Raw genomic sequence first — 23,467 nt, 5'->3', positions numbered from 1 at the left:
TCCCCCTTACAATGACGATGTTTTATTATCATTTTTAAAAAAACAGATAAGAAACTGAGGTTCAGACAACGAACTTGGCCAATATAAGAGCTAAAAAAGAAACAATGCATTAGTTCTCCAAAAGAATAAAAGTCTGCTTGGGACTATTTATCTATTTAAATAAGATACTATCCCATTGTTATAATTATATATGGATTTATTAATAACTAATAAGTTAGGATGTTTTTCAAAATATTGTATAGAGAATAAGTAGAGAAGACAATTTCATTTGGGTGAGGAAAATAATGAGACTTTCACAATGGTGTTCAGGCTGACGGCATCAATAATTTCCTGTCTTTAAGAGTTAATCTCAGTGATAGAACACCTGTATTTCAAGCAGGGCAAAGACTAGCAAAATACTACAGCTGTATTGTATCCGATAAGTACCATGATTGTCAGTTAGCCCTTAAGCCCTCGGATGAGAGAGCTCCTTGGGCAGAGGTCATGTCACTCTACCGTCTCGTCCAAAATGGTTTAGACCAGTTTTGCACCTGAGACGAAAGCAATCCTCTCAAGCTTGATCAGTTTATAAAGTGTCCTGGCAGAATTCTTCCCAATAGGGATACTACCTCCAGGGAGCCCTCTCTAAGAAGGTACTCTCTTAAAGAATCTGAACGTGAGATACACAAGGACACAAAAGGCACACAAAACACACAAGTCGGTAAACAGAAGGCGCGACATGGTAGGTGGATTCCTTCCCTCCTACCCCTCTTTGCCTTCCTTTTTTCCTATCTACCTACCTATTTATTTACTGAAGCTACATCTATCGATTCCTTCCTTCCTTCCTTCCTTCCTTCCTTCCTTCCTTCCTTCCATCCATCCATCCATCCATCCATGCATGGATGGATGGATGCTAGGAGGTTAGGGAAAGCAGAGACTGTAATAATCAGCAGAACAGGAGAAGTAGGTGGAAAGAAGCAGAAAGCCAAGAGGCTGAGTTACAAGGAAAGCTATTATCGTGGCTCCTCACTAGAATTGTTCTAAGACGCTAAACGATTCTCCATTAGGCCTCACTGTCCAAACGCTGAGGGAATGCCTTAATTCTCTGGATATTCTCATAATAACTTCTCTTCTAGTGAGGGATCCTAAGAATGTCTTTATCCTTTGCTACCTGAAATAACCTAACCAACGTGCCTACCATCCTATTCAATCCAGTCAAGAGACCCATTTTCCCGGAAGGTATGTTTCCACTCATCTTTTTTCTAAGCTTTCTTTAGCCTGCAAAAACTTATCATTGGACTTATGTCTGCGATCTAGAATTCTATTTAGGCCAACAACTGGGCCCTGTACTGAAAGGAAAAGGAATTAATCCTATAAAAAAGTTTTTCTTTTGCTCCTTTCTACCCCCAAATCATCGACAAATTTGGAAACTTGAACGTTACAAGAAAAAATAATAGTGGCACTTTATTTACTGTATTGTGCAGCACCATTAAGAATAAAGACAGATTTCTTGGCATACAATATACTTCTCTCCCTCTAAATTTATATTTTAACTAAACAGAATACATAAATGTTTTCCATAAGAACACCAGAAATAAACAAGCTAGCCCAGTAGTATAGGGTAAGGTTTCATATAATGAAATACTAGGTATCTAATATGAAATTTAAATTAAAAAGGTAATTTTCATGCTCTATTCAATTCATATAAAACAACTTCTGTTTATTCTGCCTGCAATGTATCAGTGTTCCTTAAACTCCTGAATTCATCTAAGAGTTGGTATAAAAAGTGGTCTATGTTTTTTTCAAGTATCTAAAACAGGAGTGCCTGGCTGACTCAGTCGATAGAGCATGTGATTCTTGATCTCGGGGTTGTGAATTGAAGCCCCACACTGGGGGTAGAGATTATGTAAAGATAAAATCTTAAAACAATAACAAATCTAAAATAAATCTAAAATAAATCTAAAATAAAATAAAATAAAATAATAAAATAAAATAAAATGGGACGTTTATTGTTTGTTCAAATTAGTAGCAGACAAGATTCTCAAGATGCCCTAGCTGCTCCCTGACTGCTCTCCTCTCCTACCCATGTCCAATCCATCAAGATATTCTGTTGGTGCAATCTTCAAAGCTTATCCAGAATCTTACTGGGCCTTCTTGATCTCTTTTATGGAGTGTCTCTTCCTCCACCTTCCCTCAAATGGTGATGGTCTTCAGAGAAGGCCCGACATCTCTCTACTCTTCTCACGCTCTTGAAGCAAACTCCTTTTCCTTGTTGATGACTCATAAAGGTAATAATCGGCCCATGCCTTTCCTCCAAATGCTAACAGATGATCTCTAAAACCTAAAGTGCACTAAACTGAACTCATCTTTCCCAACACACGAACCTGTTGTTTCTGAAGAATTCCTTATCTGAGTGAAAACAGCCATAACCTTTTACTCAGTTCTTTTGGAAGAAAACCCAGAATGGTTTTATTAAAAGAAGACTGAGTGTGTTATTATTCCTCTACATAAAATCTTTCAATGCTTTTCCTTTCACTCAGGGTAAAAGCCAGACTCTTCACCAGCTGTCCCCTTCTTATCACTCTGACCTCATCTCCTCCCACAATCGCCCTACTCATTCTACTTCCACCACAGTGTCTTCCTCAATTTATTCCTCAAATAATCCAGGCATATTTTTAACCCTAGAGGCTTGTCTATTACCTATCTGGAACACTCTTCTTCTCAAATATCTACACGATTCATTCCCTCCTGTTCTTCAGGTCACTAGTCAAATGTCACCTTTGCAGTGAGGTCTATCCTAATATTCTTATTTAAAAATCATCTGTACAAAATAGTTCTTAACCTGTTTTAGTTCATATTATACTTATTAACATAAATTTCTTATTATGTTTATTACCTGTCTTCCTTCCTAAAATAGAAACTTGGGGCAGGAATTTTTGTTTGTTTTCTTCACTGACATATCCACAGAGCCTAGGACGATGTCTAGCACACTGTAAGTGCTCAGTTAACTTTCTTAAATAAGTAAAGTTTCACTGATGTTTATAAAGACCCTTAGGTGAATGCTTTGGTCATTTTATACATAAGCAAAGTGATCTCCAGAAAGATTAAGTTAAAAGGCTTGAAGATCAATCCCAGGTTCAGCTCTAGTACTTTTTCCAATATAAGACATTAGCTCCCAGCACTAATGTCAAAAAGTCTCACAATCAGAAAAAAAGAATACTGTGCTCCACATTTTTATGCTACTATTACTATTCTAATTGAAAATAATCTATATAAATGGATGGGGGGGGTCTTTAAATATTCTTAAATTCTCCTTTTCTGGCTTTTCTGGTTTCCTTCTGAGATGGGCTAACATACTCCTTTTCCCATGTAGAAAATTTCAAAGGCTGCCTCTTTGTTCAGTCACACAAACTTGTTGCTTCTCAGCTTCAGTTACTATTTATGAACCATTTTCATATTCAGAAAATTTGAGTCTTTTATCCTATATTTAAAGTTTTAAATGATTTATTACCAGTTATTCTTTTATTCATTATCCACTTGCATTCCTTACTTTTATGCCTTTTTAGCAGCATAAGCCACTAACAATGATGTTTGTGCTTTATTAAAATTTAAAACATGCCATAATAGGTAGTATTTCAGATTCCCACAAATTGTCATTTAGTCTGTCCACTGATACATTTTCTTTTTTTTTTTAAATGTTTATTTATTTTGATAGAGAGCATGAGTTGGGGAGGGGCAGAGAGAGAGGGAGAAAGAGAGTCCCAAGCAGGCTCCACATTGTCAGTATAGAGACTGACATGGGGCTAGAACCTACAAACTGTGAGATCATGACTGAGCTGAAATCAAGAGTCGGATGCTCAACAGACTGAGCCACCCAGGCACCCCCAACTGATATATTTTCAAAAGAGAAAAACAACTGTCAAAGATTAAGAAAATAATAATACTTCTTAAAATGGCTTGGCTGTGAGAAAATGAATAACCCTACTTATTTCTGGAAGGAATGAAAATTAACTTTCTGGAGGGCAACTGATAATTCATCAATTCTACCAATATCCTACAGAATTTTTAGATAGGGGTACAGATGGAAGAATATAAAAATATTAAATACAGTATTACTTATAATAGCAAATAAGCTGGAAATAATCTAAACATTTCATCCAAGTAAACTAATTAAGTAAATTATACATAAAATAGAACACTATTGCAGTCATTATAATCATAATTTGTATTAAGATGGTGATATTTGTAATATATCATTCATTAAAAGAAATCAGATTCAAAGCAATATGATTCCTGTTTTTCAGCTAAACAAAACAAGAATCTATGTGTGCAAATATAAAACTTACAAAACAGTAAGTTGTTTTTTCCTCAATAATGGGATGATGATTCAATTATTTTGAAGGGTAAGGGGACTTTTTTTTTTTTTTTAATTAACCATGGATTAATTTTTTTCAATTAAAAGCCAGAGGAAAGTGGTTATAAAGTGAGTTCCAATTCTTTACATATAGTACTAAAAAATCTCCTTTAATCTAGGGGCACCTGGGTGGCTTAGTTGGCTAAATGTCTGACTTTGGCTCAGGTCATGAGCTTGCAGCTAATGAGTTCGAGTCCCACATCAGGCTCTCTGCTGTCAGTGTATTGGTAGAACTGATGACCTGCTTCATGTCCTCTGTCTCCCTCTTTCTCTGCCTCTCCCCCACTAGCTCACACACCTCTCTCTCTCTCTCTCTCTCAAAAATAAACATTAAAAAAAAAAATCTCCTTTAATTTCTAATGGGCTTTTGGTCAGGAAATTTTTTAAAAAGAGCTTAACTTAATATTCCAATTACCAGTTGTTATATATGAAGTAGAAAAAGAACACTATAATTTCCCCAAATTTGTCTCATCCTTATAAAAACTTAAACATTAAGTAAAATATTAAGGAATAACATTTTAGCAATGTAAACATTAGTTGACAGTGCCTCATTAAATCTCATTAATAAAACAGAATTTATCTCTTGTCATCCAGCCAACGTGAAGATTCAGACCCTTTCTCCTGTAGATTCTATAGGAAATACACTGTTTATTCACAGTAATGCCAAAGTAACAGAACACCTAGCTTCTGTTACTAATTTTCCTCTCAAGCACAACTTGGGAAAGCAGAGAAAGGAACAGTAAGTAAACATGATATGATAAAGGAAAACAGTCTCATAATTTACGCCTACTTATATTCTATACAAAACATAAATGCGTTACATATAACAGACATCTGAACGTGTCGGTGTATACAAGTATACACAAAGACATCTGTGTATGCACGTGTGGTAGTCACAGTGGCAGTAAGGTGATGAACTCTGGAGTTACAATAGTCAGGATCACAACCTGGCTGTGTCACTTATGGCTGAGTGATCCTAGATGAATTATATAACCCATTTAAAAACACCTCATTTTTTCTTTTGCAAAATAGTGATAATAACAGAACTTATTCAATTACCTTATTATAGGAATAATATGTAAGATCTAGCACACAAAAATTGCTCAATAAACAGTAGCTATTATCATCAAAGTCTAAACTCTTTCCAAACTATAAATTTTTATTACCACAGAACACTATCAATAACCAAAAGGACACACATGCTTTTCTACATTTTTCAGTAGCTTATCACTCACTAGTAAAAAGCAAACATGACCAGGAGATATATATGAAAATGTTTGATGACATGATTTTACAATTAAATGGCAAAGATAATTGACGTAAAATCACAATCCTATTTGAAGTTGTATTGTGAAACATCAGATTAGATAGCATTTAGTCAACCATACCATCACATCCACTGTTAAGAAAGCTATCAACAGGCCAGGCATACAGCAAGAATCTAGAACTGATGTGATTTGTAGTGATTAGGCCGTGAGTAGTTACTGGAAGGTTAGGCTCATCACCTTCACAGAAATTTCTTCCATTTAACAGTTTCAAAATTTCCTTGTTCTATATTTAGAAAATTTTAGCATCAGTACGTATTTTCACTTTGTATCTTCCTTTGAAAGAGGAAAGCAAAAATAAGGAAAACAACAGGGTAGTTATAAAAGTCATGATCTTCACAGTACGTACACTGTCATATTACTAAATTTCCAGAGACAAAGTCATATCTTCAAAATTTAAGTAATACCAACAGTAGCTGATAATATTAAATAAAAGTTTTCAGTGAATTATTTTTATACCTGTGTTTTCTTATCAGGTACTTGCAGTGCCTCAGTAAGTAATCTTTTGAAGGCCTACATAACTTCAGTGACCAGAAGTCATCTAATCTCATCTTTGGGGAGCAAGATTTTCCTGGATTCCCACCAAATAAATAGTGAACCTATAATAAACAAAACAAGCCACATTTTAAGATGCAAGCATACTCAAGAAGCTACGGAAGTCCTAATAAAATTTCTTCACTTCGGTAGCTGTGTGTAACAGTAGTAAAACATTACTGCATTTCTACCAAATGTTTCTTTTGATTTTTCTTGTTCCCATTTTACTTTAAAATACTATGGCTACTTCCTTAAATACTCTGCATTTTATGTTAAAATGAGTTGTATTACCACAATTATACTGACAATGGAAGACCTGAAACAAAAGCAATGACAGTAAGAAGCTAATCCAAGATACAGAGTTTATTTAGGGCAATAAATACGGGGATTATTAATTTAAACAAGTGCTGGTCATAATAACAAACAAGATGTTTAATAAAACTCTGACACACATGTTGAATCACTGAAGGTCAAGAGTAACTAGAAACTTTTTAAATTTGAGCATCTTAATTTTTTTAGGCTTACTGCCAAATATTAAATGATGTATATAATTGGTGATACTTTTTAAAATATTATATTATTCAATACCAAAAAAAGGAAATGAAAAAGGAGTACAATAATGATTTCACTATTATAATTTTAGTGGTATTCTGTACTTATACAAAGTGTTAAAGCAGTTCCTGAAATTTTGAAAACATTCACTGAACTACATGTAAAGTTAAAGGGAGACATAGTCTAAAGAAACCACTCTGAACATTTAGTGACTCTAAAACTTCAGAATGCAAGACTGTTTTCATGAGGCCAATTGAAAAGACACATCACTCATAGGGGAAAAAAGAGAGAAAAGACTTCGTACACAATGGGAAAATCTAAGTCAGAAGTTACATATACTTTTTCATATCATGGGACAAGGTATCCTAATGCTAAAAACTGTACATCTTTTACTTGGGTGTTCGTAGTGCAGAAATAATAGGTTATACTATGAATCTGATCTATGCAGCTACAAAGCAAACAGAGTAAGTGCCAGGAATTTTGGACTATGGAAAGTGTTTATTCTATTAAGGGGTTTAGGGAGAAATGATATTGAATGTCTGCTACATATTCTATGGATGTCTGCTATGTATTATAACTTTTTATTCAAATACACTTAAAAATAGTAAGAAACCTATTTTGGGATTCTTTCAGATTATAAGTCTTGGAAAGTTTACAGGCCGATGCAGTTAGGGTACCTTATGTAACTCATCATATACAAGCTGATGGGCAAATCTTGGACATGGCTCTTCCTCCTGAAGACTTTTACTTGGATTATCTTTTGCAGCTTGATCGTTCTTATAGACGCAAGACCTGTAAGACAGTACTTTTAAGGCATTCTATCCTAAAAAAATAGCAACATACATAATGTTTATATACTTAGCAAGCAAATTAACTGGACGTCTAATTACCAACAAAAAATTTATAAATTTGTTCACATCAAATCTTAAAAGTTCTGGTCATTCTCATACAATAATGTGAATTTGTTAGAATGAAGTTCTTATGTTTAGTGTCGATCCAAAACCTCACTTAAGAACAACCTACTTCATGTTATGAAACACAAACAGCATATATGAAAGCTCAAACCAAAGTCTGAAAGAGAAGATAATCCCATCTATTTATTCACAATGAAAAACTCACAGATTTCTTTCAGTTTTACTGCTTAATATAAATGTTCTACTTAGAAAATAATAAATTCTAGGGTGCATCAGTGGTTTACTAGGCTAAGCGTCTAACTCTGGGTCTTGGCTCAGGTCATGGGATCAGGTCATGGGATTAAGCCCCATATCGAGCTCTGCATTGACAGCATGGAGTCTGTTTGGGATTCTTTCCCTTTCTCTCTCTGCCCCTCCTCCACTTGTGCTCTCCCTCTCTCTCAAAAATAATTTTAAAAAATTTCTTAAAAAAAGAAAAGAGTAATTTCCTTAGTTGCTCTGGGCAGGTAGTTCTCTGAAGCGCCTGTGTTTGTAAAATATCCACTTATGCAGTAATCACAGAATATTAGAACAGGATTCTCTAGGCCAGTGTTTTCTGAAGCAAAACGTGCAGATGCTCTATAACAAAAAGGTCCCGGTTTGAAAACACTAAATAATACCCCCTACCCTGCTCTACTGAAATCACTTCCTTTACCAAAACTAAGACCACCTGGAAACATGAAAAAAACCATTTTTCTCATGTTCACACATCTACTTGGTAGCAAATTCTAGACTAAAATATAATTCTCTTGATTTCTGGACCAGGAATCATCTACTAACCGAAAAATTCAGAGGTAAAATCCATTCACTGAACATCACTGTAAACACAGGCACCAATATTGACTTCTTTACCCAATACAGGCATGCCTCAGAGATATTGTGGGTTTGGTTCCAGACCACCACAATATTTTTTTATACAAATGTTTGTTTATTTATTTTGAGAGAGAGCGAGCAAGCACAGATGTGTGAGTGCGAATGAGGGAGGGGCAGAGATACAGAGAGAATCCCAAGCAGGCTCCACACTGTCAGCACAGAGCCTGACATGGGCTCAATCTCACGAACTGTGAGCTCATGACCTGAGCTGAAATCAAGAGTCAGACACTCAACCAGTTGAGCCACCAGGCACCCTCAGACCACCACAATAAAGCAAATATTGTAGTTAAGTGATTCAAAGGAATTCTTTTGCTTCTCAATGCATATAAAAGTTATTTTTATACCATAAGGTAGTCTGTTAAGCGTGCAACAGCAATATGTCAAAAAAAACTATGCATATACCTGAATCAAAAACTACATGATTGCTAAAAAAGGCTAACCATCTTCTGAGCTTTTAACAAGTCATAATTTTTTTTTTTTGCTGGTGGAGGGGCTTGCCTCAGTATTGATGGCTGTTAACTGATAAGAGTGGTGGTTACTTAAGGATGGGGGAGCTGTGGCAATTTCTTAAAATAAGATAATACAGCTGACCTTTGAACAGTATTGGTTTGAACTATGTGGATCCACTACAATGCAGAGTTTTTACAATACAGTATGGTAAATATATTTTCTCTTTTCTCATGGTTTTCTTACTATTTTCTTTATCTTACCTTATTGTAAGAATATGGTAAATAATATATAAAACATACAAAATATGTGTGAATCAACTTTTTTTGTTATCAATTTATGTTATTGATAAGGTTTCTGGTCAATAGTAGGCTATTAGTAGTTGGGTTTTTCCTGGGATTGTTTTGTTTTAAGTAGGTTTCATACCCAGCATGGAGCCCAATGCAGGGTCTGAACTCATGACCCTAAGATCAAGACCTGAGCTGAGATCAAGAGTCGGAACCTTAAGCAACTGAGCCACCTAAGTGCCACAGATGTTGGGTTTTTAGGAAGTCAAGTTATACACAGATTTCCAACTGTGTGTGGGTTGAATCCTCGTGCTGGTAAAGGTTCAAGTGTAACGAAATTGGCTGCATCAACTGATTCCTCTCCATGAATGATTTATTTGTAGCATATGATGCTGTTTAACATTTTACCTATTAGAACTTCTTTCAAAATTGGAGTAAATCCTCTCAGACCCTGCCACTGCTATATTAACTAAGTTTATGCAATAACTGTAAATCCTTTGTTGTCATTTCAACAATCTTCACGGCATCTGTTTCAGGAGTAGATTCCTTCTCAAGAAACCACTTTATCATGAGAGATTGCAGCAATGCAGTCGTATCTTCAGGTCCCACTTCTAATTCTAGTTCTCTTGCTATGTCTACCACATGTGCAGTTACTTCCTCCACTGAAGTCTTGAACCCCTCAAAGTCATCCAGGAAGGTTGGAATCAACTTCTTCCAAATTCCCATTCATGTTGGTATTTTGACCTCTTTCCACGAATCTGAATGCTCTTCATGGCATCTAGAATGAAAGGAATCTTTTTTTTTGAGCAGTAGGTCTCAACAGTTGGCTTAAAATATTCAGTGAATTATGTTATAAACAGATGTGCTGTGTTCTGGGCTTTGTTGTTCCATTTGCAGAGCACAGGCACAGCAGATTCAGTATAATTCTTAAGGGCCCTAGAATTTTGAGAATGGTAAAGGAGCATGGTCTTCAAGTTAAAGTCATCAACTGCATTAGCCCCTAACAAGACAGTCAGCCTGTCCCTTTGAACTTTGAAGCCACGCACTGACTTCTCCTCTCTAGCTATGAAAGTCCTCGATGGCATCTTCCTCCAGGAGAAGGCTGTTTCATCTACAATGAAAATCTGTTCAGTGTAGCCAACTTTGTTAATGATCATAGCTAGATCTTGCTAGATAACTTGCTAGAGCTTCTACATCAGCACCTGCTGCCTCACCTTGTGCTTTTAGGTTATGGAGATGGCTTCTTATGTTAAACCTCAGGAGCCAACCTCTGCTAGTTTCATACTTTCCTTCTGTAGCTTCCTCACCTCTTAGCCTTCACAGAATTGAAGAGAATCAGGGCCTTGCTCTGGAGCAGGCACTGGCTTAAGGGAATATTGTGGCTGGTCTGATCTTCTATTCAAACCACTAAAACTTTCTCCATCAGGTGTTTTGCTTTCTCATCATTCATGTGTTCACCAGAGGCACACTTTTAATTTCTCCCAAGAACATTTCCTCCGCATTCACAACCTGGCTGTTCGGCATAAGAGGCCTACCTTTCTTCCCTTGACTCAAACAATTAGAAGCCTTTGTAGGGGTATCAACTGGCCTAATTTCAATATTGTTATATCTCGGGGAATCAGGAGAGCCAAGGAAAGTGAGAGAGGTGAGGGAACAGCTGGTCGGTGGAATGGTCAGAACACACACATTTATCAATTATGTTTGCCATCTCGTTATGTGTGCAGCTCATGGTGCCCCAAAACAATTACAAAGGTAACATCAAAGATCACTGATCACAGATGACCATGACAAATACAACAGTCACGAAAGGGTTTGAAATATTCTGAGAATCACCAAAATGTGACAAAGAAACACAAAGTGTGCCAACACTGCTAGAAAAATGTCAACATGCTCGACACAAAGCTGCCACACACCTTCAACTTGTAAAAACTGCAATATCTGCCAAGTGCAATAAAACGAGGTGTGCCTGCACTGACATTTAAATGCAAGACATCACAAAGTGACATAAGCCTTCCATATTCCTCTTCTTTTGAATAAACCAACAACCTCAAACAAATATTACATTGGGATTGCAACACAGACAAGAGCTCCTTACCAACTATTCCTCACAATGTCATAAATCCAGAATGAATTTCTGACATTCTCCTCCCTCTTCTCCTTGTCTTTGCTGAGTCCAGATAAGACATGTATTTCATTCAGTTCGGGATCAATGGTTGCTCTCTGTGTGAATCCTGTCATTGGAACTATAAATTGAAAAGAGGAAATAAGAGGACAACATTTGTGTTAAGAGTAGAACTACTATATACAAGATTAATCCCTCGTGACTCTGCTCTGCTTCTGTCCACAGCACTGATCTTTTAACATACTATAGAACTTTTATATCAAACAATAAACAATTGCTTATTGTTTTCTTCTAACTCTAGAATATAAGCTGTATGAGGGCAGAGGTAGTTTGGCTCACTATTCTGTTCCCAATGCTTAAAACAGTGCCTGGCACATAACAGTTACCCAACTATTTGTTGAAAGAATAAACGAATGCTAACTATCTGGAAGGAGTTACAAGGAGGGAAGAGGTAGAAAGCGGTATACTATGTAATCATTTTTATTGAGGGAAGAAAGGTCAATGTGTTAGTTAACTGATTTATTATCTGGATCAGTTCTAACTTAATAGTAAAGGTAAAATATTCAAATGTTGACCTGGAAAAACACAAATCTGACAGGAAGTAAAATGCAGGTTTGTTTAATAAGGTCAGAGTCATTTAAAATATCTGTTCATGACATACAATGAAATGACATAATTTCCAAGTAAAAATAAAACATTTTGGGCGATAATACGTCATTTTATTTTCCTGAGTGGCTCCAACTGACCAGAGTTAATAATGTTTTTTCTTTTCTTTTTTAATGTTTATTTTTGAGAGACAGAGAGGCACAGAGCGTGAGCAAGGGAGGAGTAGAGAGAGAGGGAGAGGCAGAATCAGAAGCAGGCTCCAGGCTCTGCGTTATCAGCACAGAGCCCAACACGCGACTTGAACTCATGGACCGCAAGATCATGACTGGAGCTGAAGGCAGACGCCAAACTGACTGAGCCGCCCAGGCGCCCCAATGTTTTATTTTTCTAAGAAATCTATTAAATGAGTGATTGTTATTCTGCATTATCCAGTAATTTGCAAAACACTGATACAGCAAATGCAAATTTTTCTCACCATTGTTATATGGAAATATTAGTTGAAATGTAATTTTATGGATCATGACATAATTGCCTTGAATCTAAAACAATGTCATTGTTTCAACACTACATTCCCTTTATACATGAACAATCATCATATGCTCAAAACACAAAGTAAATATTAGACTGAAGTAAAATATTTCTTTTTTTAAAAAAATGTTTACTTATTTTTGTAAGAGAGAGAGAAAGGGGGTAGAGAGAGTCTCCAACGCTGTTAGCAGAGCCCAACATGGGGCTCAAACCCAACAAACTGTAAGACCATGACCTGAGCTGAAATCAAGTCAGACAGTCTACCGACTGAGCCACAAGGGTGCCTCTGAAGTAAAATATTTCAATCAATCAAGAATATTATGGCAAGAGATGTTAGCCACATTGATCTTCATTTGTCTTTATCTACTTTAGCAGGGCCAAATAATCCAGCATTTATTTTTGCCTCATGTACTGAAATTCATGTCTCCTTTCATATTCCTCTTTAATAAATTTGTTTGGAATATCTTAGAGACTATCCAAATGCAGTCCATAGTATATATACTAAAATAATACAGACTCACACTACACAACACATAATTTGCATCCGTCCATACACAATTACGTTTATATTTATACACACATGCACATCAACCTAATCTGAATAATAATCTCAATCCTCATGCCAATAGTCTCTAGTGGGTATGTAAAGTCTGGTATTTTTTTTAATGAGGTTTGGTAAACTTTCAAAAGTGCCAACGTTCTACCCTATTTCTCAGATAACCTTGGAAGAATAAATAGTAAAGAAATGACAACACTTTTATTAGTGGTAAAAGGAAAGGATGTAACTGCCTAAATTTATTGTATTTAAATTTCTCCATCCCATTTCATCTTAATACTCAGCCTTTAAATTCAGAATTCTCTAAGATGGGCTGGCAAACTATGGCTTGATCTAGCCTGCCTAGGGTCAAATCAGGTCTCATCCATTCATTTACATTTTATCTGTGGCTATTTTCACCCTGTAATAGCAAGGTTGAATACCTGCAGCAACAGTGTAAGGCCTACAAAACTGAAAATATTCACATCTGGCTCTTCATATTAGAAGTGTGCTGACCCCTGTTCTATAATCTCCTAAAATACAAATTTCAGAAATGTATGACTTATAAATTAATCCAATAACCCACTTAAGTAAGAGCCTACCGAGAAAATTGGTATTTTGGGGTGGAATGGAAATCAGTGGAGAGGGAAAGAAATTTTGAATTTTACAAAATGGGAGTGGAATCACCAAAGAGAGGGAAAGAAAGGAGTATTGGGTTGGAGGAAGAAGCATGTGAGAAGATGAAGAATGCTAAGACCAAATTTTATATGCTTCTCTTTCTAGATCGTCACAATTTGCCTAGAAGCAGCTTAGGAGCAGAAGAGAAAAAGGACAAGGATTGTTTCTTAAAAATAGAAGCAGTGGGGGGGGTGCCTGGGTGGCTTAGTTGGTTGAGTGCCCAACTTAAGTCGGGTGAGTTCAAACCCCGCATTGGGCTCTGTGCTGACAGCTCAGAGCCTGGAGCCTGCGTCGGATTCTGTGCCTCCCTCTCTCTTGCCCCAAACCACTCGCGTTCTGTCTCTGTCTCTCTCAAAAATAAACAAACCTTTAAAAAAAAAAAAAAAAAAAAGAAGCATTGGGCAGGTTTTCAATACTCAAGGATATCACACTTATAAAATCTATGCTGTAAGGTATTACAAAATATTACTTTGATTACAAAGCATACTAGAAACTATGTATTTCCCCATTTCTTTTATTTTCCACATCCACTATGCTTTTCACTCTTCATAATGTTGTTTTACCTCCCAGTTATACATTCAAATCTGTTACTGACTTTTAAACAGCTTTACAGAGATAATTCATATACCATACAATTCACTCATTTAAAATATTCACTGTAAAATCATCATCACAATCTAAGTTTTGACTATTTATAATACAGAAATCAGATCTGTGTGTTCCATAGGTTTTTGAAGACCAATCTAGGAACTTAAATACGAATAAGCATTGGAAATAAAATAGAAGTAGAAAATCTTGTTTTAGTTTACCTTCCTCAATTAACTAAGTGATTTCATGCAAGAAACTTTTAAATTATTTTATCAAGGTTTTTTTGTTTGTTTGTTTGTTTGTTTGTTTTTTAGTAATCTTTATACCTAACCTGGGGTTTGAACTCACGACCCTCGAGATCAAGAGTCGCATGCTCTTCCGATGAAGCCAGTCAGGTACTCCCTTGCAAGAAGCTTTTTTAGACCTCAGTTTTGTTATCCAAAATTTCAAAGTAGAGCTAGATAATGTACTGGGTCTCTTCAAAGTTGAGATTTCTGTTAAGATCAGACTCTGGAGGGTGAGAGCAGTAATACTATGGGCACTTTCAGTAATATTAAATTAGTACTTACGTGTTAGCACAGACAGACTCCTGAGATACATGGATCAATTAGGAAGTTGTTATGATTATAATAGGAGTGGACTGGAAGAAGGAAATAAGGAAATAAGGAAATACTGATAGAGAAGCATTACTTCCACGAAATGGGTGTCATCAGCACAAGGAGGGTAAATACTATGTCCTAAGCACAAAAGTCCTCTGGACTGACACAACAGAGACCAAGCTTGAAGCAGAAATGTGTGAAAAGTATGAGTAAAAATGTTTCACTGAATTTTCTTGGAGGTTTCCAAATATTGCATTCTAGGAATATTCAAAGGCAAAATTTCTATTAATCTTTACAGACGTTTACAAATATAATTTTTATTACATACTAAAGATAAGGAAAAATGTTTATATATAAAATGTTTATAATTAGAAAAAATGGAAGAACATACATCAAACTATAAATAATAGTTATGGAGGCACAGTTAGAACACTTTTACTGTCATTATATACTATGTATTTTTCCAATATACACTGCTTTTATAGTTATAAGGAAAAAGAAAAACCCAAACCAAAATATAAAAAACATATATCTGGGTATAAATATTGGGGAATTTTAGCAATGTGAAAAATTCTCACATATCCTCCCATATCTGTCATGAGGAAAATTTTACATTAATATCTGGAATGTTATTATTTAGATGGAAAGGGAATTCAGGTTCCAAGAGATGGTGTATTGGCACTAAAAAAATTTTTTTCAAAACATTTTGCTGGCATGAAGTTACAAAACTGAAACTAGGCATTACTTTAGCTGAATTAAAGTATTTTTGACTTTTCCCCTAAAAAATAAAAATGGAAACTTGTACCTGAGGAGTTAGTTCCTAACAATCAGGGGATTAATTGAAACTTACACTAAATATATCTATGTTAACGGCCTTTTGCCTAAATTTTACAAATTGCACTTAAGCTTAATTCTTACTTCTACTCCATTCCACATGCAATAACAATTCAAAAACATTTCAACAACAAAAAATAATAAAGTTTTCCATATCCATCTTCAAAAGCACTCTAGATTTCTTGAAGAAACTATTAAAAATGTCACTTTCTGTAATACTCCACATCTGTTACTTTTGTAAACAGGAAAAAAAACCTTATTTTTTATTTTAAATGGAAATTTCACATATTCTTATTAAAGAAATATATAAGAATTACAGCGTGGCACTAGTAAGCATTTTAGACTCAGATTTTCACTAACAGAAGCTGCTTACGATATCTAAAGTTTGGGCCTTTTGGTTTCAAATAGTAAACTAAACACTACGTTATCCTTCTTCCCCATCACCCCACAAAATTGGCAGGAAGGATATTCTGGCAAAAAGAAAGAAAAATAGCACTAGAAAAGAAGAAAGTATGTCATCAAGAGATAAGAAATTTTGAGGCTCTCACAGCCAAGAAAAAGAGAGCCTACTCACCAGAGGTAAAAGATGGAAAACTTCCAAATAAGTAAGTCATCAAATACAAAAGCACAAATAGGCTGTGAAGAGGACATCCCTGTGGGGAGTGTACTAAGGACACAAGGGCCTAAATGAGAATGAGAGCAGAGCCTAAAGTAACTCCCAACACAGATACTAGGGAAGAAAGCCTGGTAGACAGTATGTGCCATGCACTTATACAAAATCCCTGGTCAGTGTCTTATGTAAGGGAGAAGCCCGTGGGGAAATACGCCTATATACTGCACAGGAAGTCACTATCAATTATCTTTTTTTAACAGATGTAGTCCTTTATTCATAAATTTTAATGTTTAGACAGGAATTAGAAGACATATGAGAAAAATTTCAACAAAGATAGGAGCCTAGATAAACATACAGAATGGGAAAAATAAATCACAGAAACTTAAAAAAAAAAAACAAAACCCCAAGCTCATTATCTTTGTAAAGAATAAAAGAATATTACATGTGTAAAACAATAAGTTCCATAAAGAGGAATAGAAAATATAATATTAAAAAGTAAAACTGATGGAAAAAAAAGTAAAACTGACAAAAAAAAAATCAGATGACAAAATGAAAAACAATGTGCATAGTTAAAAAGAAAGTCAGGGGCGCCTGGGTGGCGCAGTCGGTTAAGCGTCCGACTTCAGCCAGGTCACGATCTCGCGGTCCGTGAGTTCGAGCCCCGCGTCAGGCTCTGGGCTGATGGCTCGGAGCCTGGAGCCTGTTTCCGATTCTGTGTCTCCCTCTCTCTCTGCCCCTCCCCCGTTCATGCTCTGTCTCTCTCTGTCCCAAAAATAAATAAAAAAAATGTTAAAAAAAAAAAAAAAAAAAAAAAAGAAAGTCAGTGGTCAGAGGATAAAAATGATACAAGTACAGCAAAAGATACAGAAATTATGATAGAAAAGTTAAGGGACACAGAGGATAAAACCAATGAAGTAAGAAATCTGTCTGAGAAGAACTCTTGGAGTGGAGAAATCAGATAGAAGAAAAAAATAATTATAGAAAATTTCCCTGAATGGAACAAGTGGGAGTCCTGTCTGAAAGAGCCCTGGGTGCTAAGCATATTTTGCAAAAAAAGACTTTATATATAGGTACTCCCTGCTTTTCCAAAGTTTACATTAGGCCACTTTGCTTATATGAAAGATCTATATTAGGACTTGATTTTGCTAACTGAAAGAGATCTGAGGAGGATTTTCAGTTTTATGAAAAAAAAGGTAAAGGGCAAAAATAGCATTCAGGGCCTGTTGTGCAGTAAGCCCTCGTAGAGGCAGCGACCACCCTGCAGTGAGAGTGGCCCGGCCCAGCACCTCCCCAGGAATCAGACTCAGCATCTCAGCATCAAGTAGCCAGAGCTGTGAACTGTGTGTGTGAGCTCTGTGCTTTATCTCAATTTATCTTGTGCATCAGTTAGCAAGATGTGTCCTAACGTACCAGAAAAGCCTGAGAGAGGGTTTTTTAGGGAATCTGGGAAGATGGAAAACGTTTTCTTTATAAATAAATGGTAATTGCTTCTTTGCTTTATGCCATTTTGGCTTACCAAAGTTTTCATAAGAATGCTATTTTTGGATACTGGGAGAAATTGAGAGAGATCTCCTAAAGAAACTTTAGAACTATAGGAATAAAAGTTCTAAAAGCTTCCAGAGAGGGAGAAAAAAGCAGGCTATTACCTATGAAAGAATAAGTATCAAACTAACATTAGACTTTTAAAAAAAAAAAAAAAATTTTTTTTTTTAACGTTTATTTATTTTTGAGACAGAGAGAGACAGAGCATGAACAGGGGAGGGGCAGACAGAGAGGGAGACACAGTATCTGAAACAGGCTCCAGGCTCTGAGCGGTCAGCACAGAGCCTGACGCGGGGCTCGAACTCACGGACCGTGAGATCATGCATACCTGAGCCGAAGTCAGACACTTAACCGACCAAGCCACCCAGGCGCCCCTAGACTTTTTATCTGTAACAATGAATGCTAAAAATAAAAAATAAAAAAAAATAAAAAAATCCCAAAACAATGAACGCTAGAATACAATGAAATAATAACTTAAAATTCTGAGGCATAAAAAGATGGAATTAAATTCTATTTCCAACGAGGGTGAAATAAAAGAATTTTTGGATCAGCAGAAATATGAAAATTTATACCAATGACTGCACACGAAAAATTATTTGAGGAGCTATTCCAACAAAACAAAACAAAAAAGGAATCCAGGAAAAAGAATGACACAGGATATAAGAAACAGTGGCAGTGACAGATGACACAGGAAAGCAAAAGGAAGCTTGAAAGAAAATAAAGATCCATTAGATCCTGAGCCTTGAATAAGACATTTGGAATGATGAAGATTTAATAGAGAATATTTTCTTACCTATAAGTCCAACTACAATACTTTAATTATATATGGTGGCCCATTTCCCCTTCCCTCATTTTAGTTTCATTGTTTAGAATTTTGGTTGTAGTGTTTTTCTTCTGGCAACAATCAATTTTCTCAAGAAAATTTGATCATCACTTATCACATACTTTCAACATCTCAATTTATTTCTGAGTCTTGCTTCCAAATTGGTTTCCAATATGGGTCTTCCTATAGCAAACTTTCTGAGGCAAATATACCTAAGAATATTTTACTTCTCACTAACACATGAAAGTTGGGAGAATATAAATTTCTTGGCTTAACAGTCATTTCAGGGCGCCTGAGTGGCTCAGTCAGTTGAGTGTCTAACTCTTGATTTTGACTCAGGTCATGATCTCACTCACAGTCCAGGGATTGAGCCCGCATTGGGCTAAATGTGCTAAATGTGGAGCCTGCTTAAGATTCTCTCTCCCTCTCTCTTCCCCCTACTAAAGTCATTTTCCTCAAGTATTTTTAAGCTTTACTGTTTTCTTCCATTCACTATTGCTGTTGAGCTGTCTGATATTCATCCATCTATCCATCTATCTTATTCCCTTGTAAGTCATTTTCCTCTCTGAAATGTTTCAGAATTTTCCCTGTCTTTGATTTTTTTAAAGTAAGCTTAACGTCTAGCACAGAGCCCAATGAGGGTCTTGAACTCATGACCCCCAGATCAAGACCCAAGCTGAGATCAAGAGTTGGATGCTTCACTAACTGAGCCACCCAGGCGCCCCTTTGATACCCACGAACCATGAGATCATGACCTGAGCCGAAACCAAGACTTGGACGCTTAACCGACTGAGCCACCCAACTGCCCCTCCTTTGATATTCTTAATCTTACTTTAATGTGTAAGTAATATGTAATCTTACTTTAGTGTAAGTGTTCCCCTTATTCTTCCTTGCTGGTAGACTATATAAGCCCTTTCACCAATCTGAGGCCTTTGGTCTTTTCTTAATTCTGGGAAGTTTACTTCTATTATTTCTTCAAGTATTTTGCCTTCTTAAAATTTTATGTTTCTCTCCTGTTACTGCTATTAAGATGCTGGTACTTACACAATTCTTTTCCATGTCCTTTGGTTTTCTTTTATATATATATTTTTTTATCTCTTTGTCCTTTTTTTTCCTATTTCTTCCTGAAAGAGTATTCATTCTAATCTTTCAACTAATTTATTCATTCACATCCATTCTATTTGTAATATTTGTTGCAGTCTTCATTTCAAATACATTTTTCATATCTAATATTTCCATTTGGTTCTGTTTTTATGATTTTTAGATCTTATTTCATATTATTAATATGTCCCTCTATACCTTTAATTATATTAATCATGCTTATTCTATTGTTTTTTTTTCAGTTTATTCATTTATTTTGAGAGAGAGAGAGAGAATCAATGAATGCAGGCAAGCAGGGGAGGGGCAGAGAGAGAGAGAATCCTACTGCAGAGCCTGACACGTGGCTCAAAGTCATGAACCATGAGATCATGACCTGAGGTGAAATCAAGAGTTGGATGCTCAGCTGATTGAGCCATCCAGGTGCCCCAATCATGCTTGTTTTAAATTCCTGGTTTACCTATTATAATATTTCTGCTTTAGATCACATATGTTGTCAGTTTGCCGATTTCTTTTGAGATAGCTGTAGTACTCAACTATCTAGTTATATTGCTCTATGAGGTAATATTTTTCAGGGTGTCAGCTATTCTTTCATTAAGATATATTACATTGGGGGGGGGGGACCAAAGGTCAGGCCTTAACTAGCATCAGCACCAGTGAATTTAAGGAAAATGGAAGAGAAGAGCCATAAGCTAGTGAAGCCTAGGCACAAAGAACCAGATTAATCAATTCTACCATCATCCTCCTATGTAAGAGTTTCACACCTTTAGACCCTTTGGAGGCAGTAGAAGGCAGTCTTCTTGGACTTGAAGGGTGATGGGAGGGAGAAATGAATTTTATATATGTATATATGTATATATATGTATATATGTATGTATTATGTATGCAAACTAAGAAGGAAGAAATGAATTATAGAGAGTAGATGGTCAGTCTGTATCTAGTGATATCAATTCTTAATGCCAGTAGGGTTTATGCACTAATGTTACTCTTTGAATTCTGGCACTAGTTGTACAGGCTACTGCTGCTGGTTTCTGTAGTGAAGGAGTAAAAATTAACTCAAGGTAATTTAGGGGACAGCATTTGATCTCATTTAAAGAGTTTCTGGAGGCCAGTTGCCTCTCATTTTATTTTTCCAGGATTTATTTCTCGGGAAGGGAATCAGCCACCTATGTTAGTTTGCTACTTTGGCAGAAACTTTTCATATTATAGCATTTTATATTGTTTGAATTGTTTTATTAATTAGCACAACTGCATTACTTCTATAATAATTTTATAAAAATAAAAACTGGTTGAACAAAAATGGCATTATCAAAAACTAAAAAGACCTAAAGGTCAAAACCAAGAAAGAAGTTTTCATTTTAACATGTTGTAACTATTAACACAGTCTTCTGTATTAATTTTCTTCCCAAGAAGAAAACAAGGCTATCTTTTGAATTTAATGGTTTCTAATGGGTAGTTGTGAGGGGAGGGAAAAAGGAGATTTATGACGTATAGTATTTTAAAGCTTTTAGACTCAACTGCCAAAAAGCTCAACTCAACAGCAGGAATCTTAATCAGTCTTTATAAATAAACTGACTCACAAAGAAAAATTAAACAGATCAGTAAACAAGACCATATGTTAATCATGAACTCATTTTGAAAGGACACTTGTCTGAGAAAATAGAAAATAAGAATAATACAACAAGCAACTATTACAGCCAACCTGTTTTTAGTTCTTCCTGGAAATTAACAATGATAATCCTTCGACTCTCCCATTTTTTCTTTAGCATCTTTAAAACTTGAAATAGGACAGCTAAAAAATATTTTATCTGACAACCTGAATCACATTTTTTCTTTTCATTTTCTTCGGTTGACCCAACAGGGGGAAATTAACAGAATTTGTAACATACAGAAACTCTACAGGGAAGATAAAAAGATCACAGAGGTATTTTTTATTTACTTATTTTTTTTAATGTTTACTTATTTTTGAGAGACAGAGACACAGCACGAGCAGGGGAAGGGCAGAGAGAGAGGGAGACATAGAATCCAAAGCAGGCTCCAGGCTCCAAACTGTCAGCATGCAGCCCAATGTGGGGCTTGAACCCACGAACCACAAGATCATGACCTGAGCCTAAGTGGGACACTTAACTGACTGAGCCACCCAGGCGCCCTGATAATAGAGGTATTTTTGAAGTCATTTCAATTCTTGAGGAAGATACATTATTCCATTAATTCATAAACTAATCTCAACTCTACTTTTGCTTCCTGATCCAAAGAACATATTATTAATCGCTTTAGTTAAGACACAGGAAAAATACAATTTTAGAACTGTCATGGACACATAAGTTTAATAAAAACAGCTTTCTAAAAATTGTTTTTTAGGATAGTTTCAGGTTTAAGTAAAAGAAAACCTGAATAACAGTTAATTGGCTCATATAACAAAATTTTGCAGGTAGGCAGTTCCAGGATTGTTTCAGCAATTCAACCAAATCATGGTGCTAGGTTAGTTAACATCCCTACAATTCTCTTGGCCTTCCTTTCATTTCTGAAAGTTGCCAGTACCAGCTCTAAGCATTACATCCTTTCATACTACCTGTTCTGTTCCATTCCATTGACCTGTACAAAACTGTACCTTTATAAATATCTGGTAGTGTTAATACCACTTCATTACCTTCCATTTTCAAAACTGTCTCTAGTGTTCTTGCATGTTTGTTTCTACTGGCAAACTGTAATTCCCATTTACTATCAAATGACCTAAATTTTATATTAAAAATATGAGGGGCACCTGGGTGGCTCAGCCATTTAAGCATCCGAATCTTGGTTTTGGCTCAGGTCATGATCACATGGTTCATGAGTTCAAGCCCCACATCAGGCTCCGTGATGACAGGGCGGAGCCTTCTTGGGATTCTCTTTCTCTACCCCTCCCCTGCTTGAGCTGTCTCTCAAAATAAATAAACTTAAAAATATATATATTTATAAGCTTGTAACTAAGCAAAAACACCTCTGGGAGAGTGGAAGGGGGCATTATGGAAAGTTTATTAACTATAACATTGAGAGAAAAAAAGTACATAATCCAATTTTATCAGAATAATGGCACAAGTGGAAAAGATGCTAAATGGAAAGCAATGAAACCCATTATACTGAAAATAAGCACTACCGTTACCTAGCTCAGTAACTAATCTATGTTAATGACAACAACTCATTAGCTTCAGAATCTTCTCTATATGGCTGAATTAGCCTGATTTAGTTAATTGATAAAGTCTAAAAGGATATAAACCATAATGATTTATTCTATATAATTACATTCATACAAACACATATACTCTGTTATTAAAAAACAATGCCAATAATGTCAATGTTTGACCAATTCTGAAAGTTGAACTAAAAATCAGTAAGATTTTAAGGTTTTCATGAAAATATGTTTATAGCTAAATCAGATCTTGCAGACGTTACAAGCTTAGCCCTCATGTTACTTTCACAGCCTGATAGCAGAAGGGAATGAAATTTAACTGTCAAAATTTTGGAGCTAGATGAGGCCTTAAGATCAACTGGTTCAAT

At 35.7% G+C, this 23,467-nt stretch overlaps 1 protein-coding gene across 3 annotated transcripts in view; it reads right to left on the bottom strand.

Moving 5' to 3' along the window:
• The window catches only part of MKLN1 (muskelin 1), a 365,725-nt gene that overhangs the window by 21,412 nt on the left and 320,846 nt on the right, over nt 1–23,467 (bottom strand). For all 3 annotated transcript variants that reach the window (XM_053897538.1, XM_019452771.2, XM_019452770.2), the window contains 3 exons: nt 11,460–11,607; nt 7,482–7,596; nt 6,178–6,317 (listed from right to left, as the gene is read on the bottom strand). In XM_053897538.1, coding sequence (XP_053753513.1) covers nt 6,178–6,317; nt 7,482–7,596; nt 11,460–11,607 — 403 coding nt within the window. The remainder of the gene's footprint in view (nt 1–6,177; nt 6,318–7,481; nt 7,597–11,459; nt 11,608–23,467) is intronic.

Source organism: Panthera pardus, unplaced genomic scaffold, assembly GCF_024362965.1.
Source record: "Panthera pardus isolate Hobbes unplaced genomic scaffold, ASM2436296v1 HiC_scaffold_8, whole genome shotgun sequence".
NCBI lineage: Eukaryota > Metazoa > Chordata > Mammalia > Carnivora > Felidae > Panthera > Panthera pardus.
The sequence above is the reverse complement of the archived record's forward strand: the minus strand, read 5'-3'. Positions and strand labels throughout refer to the sequence as shown.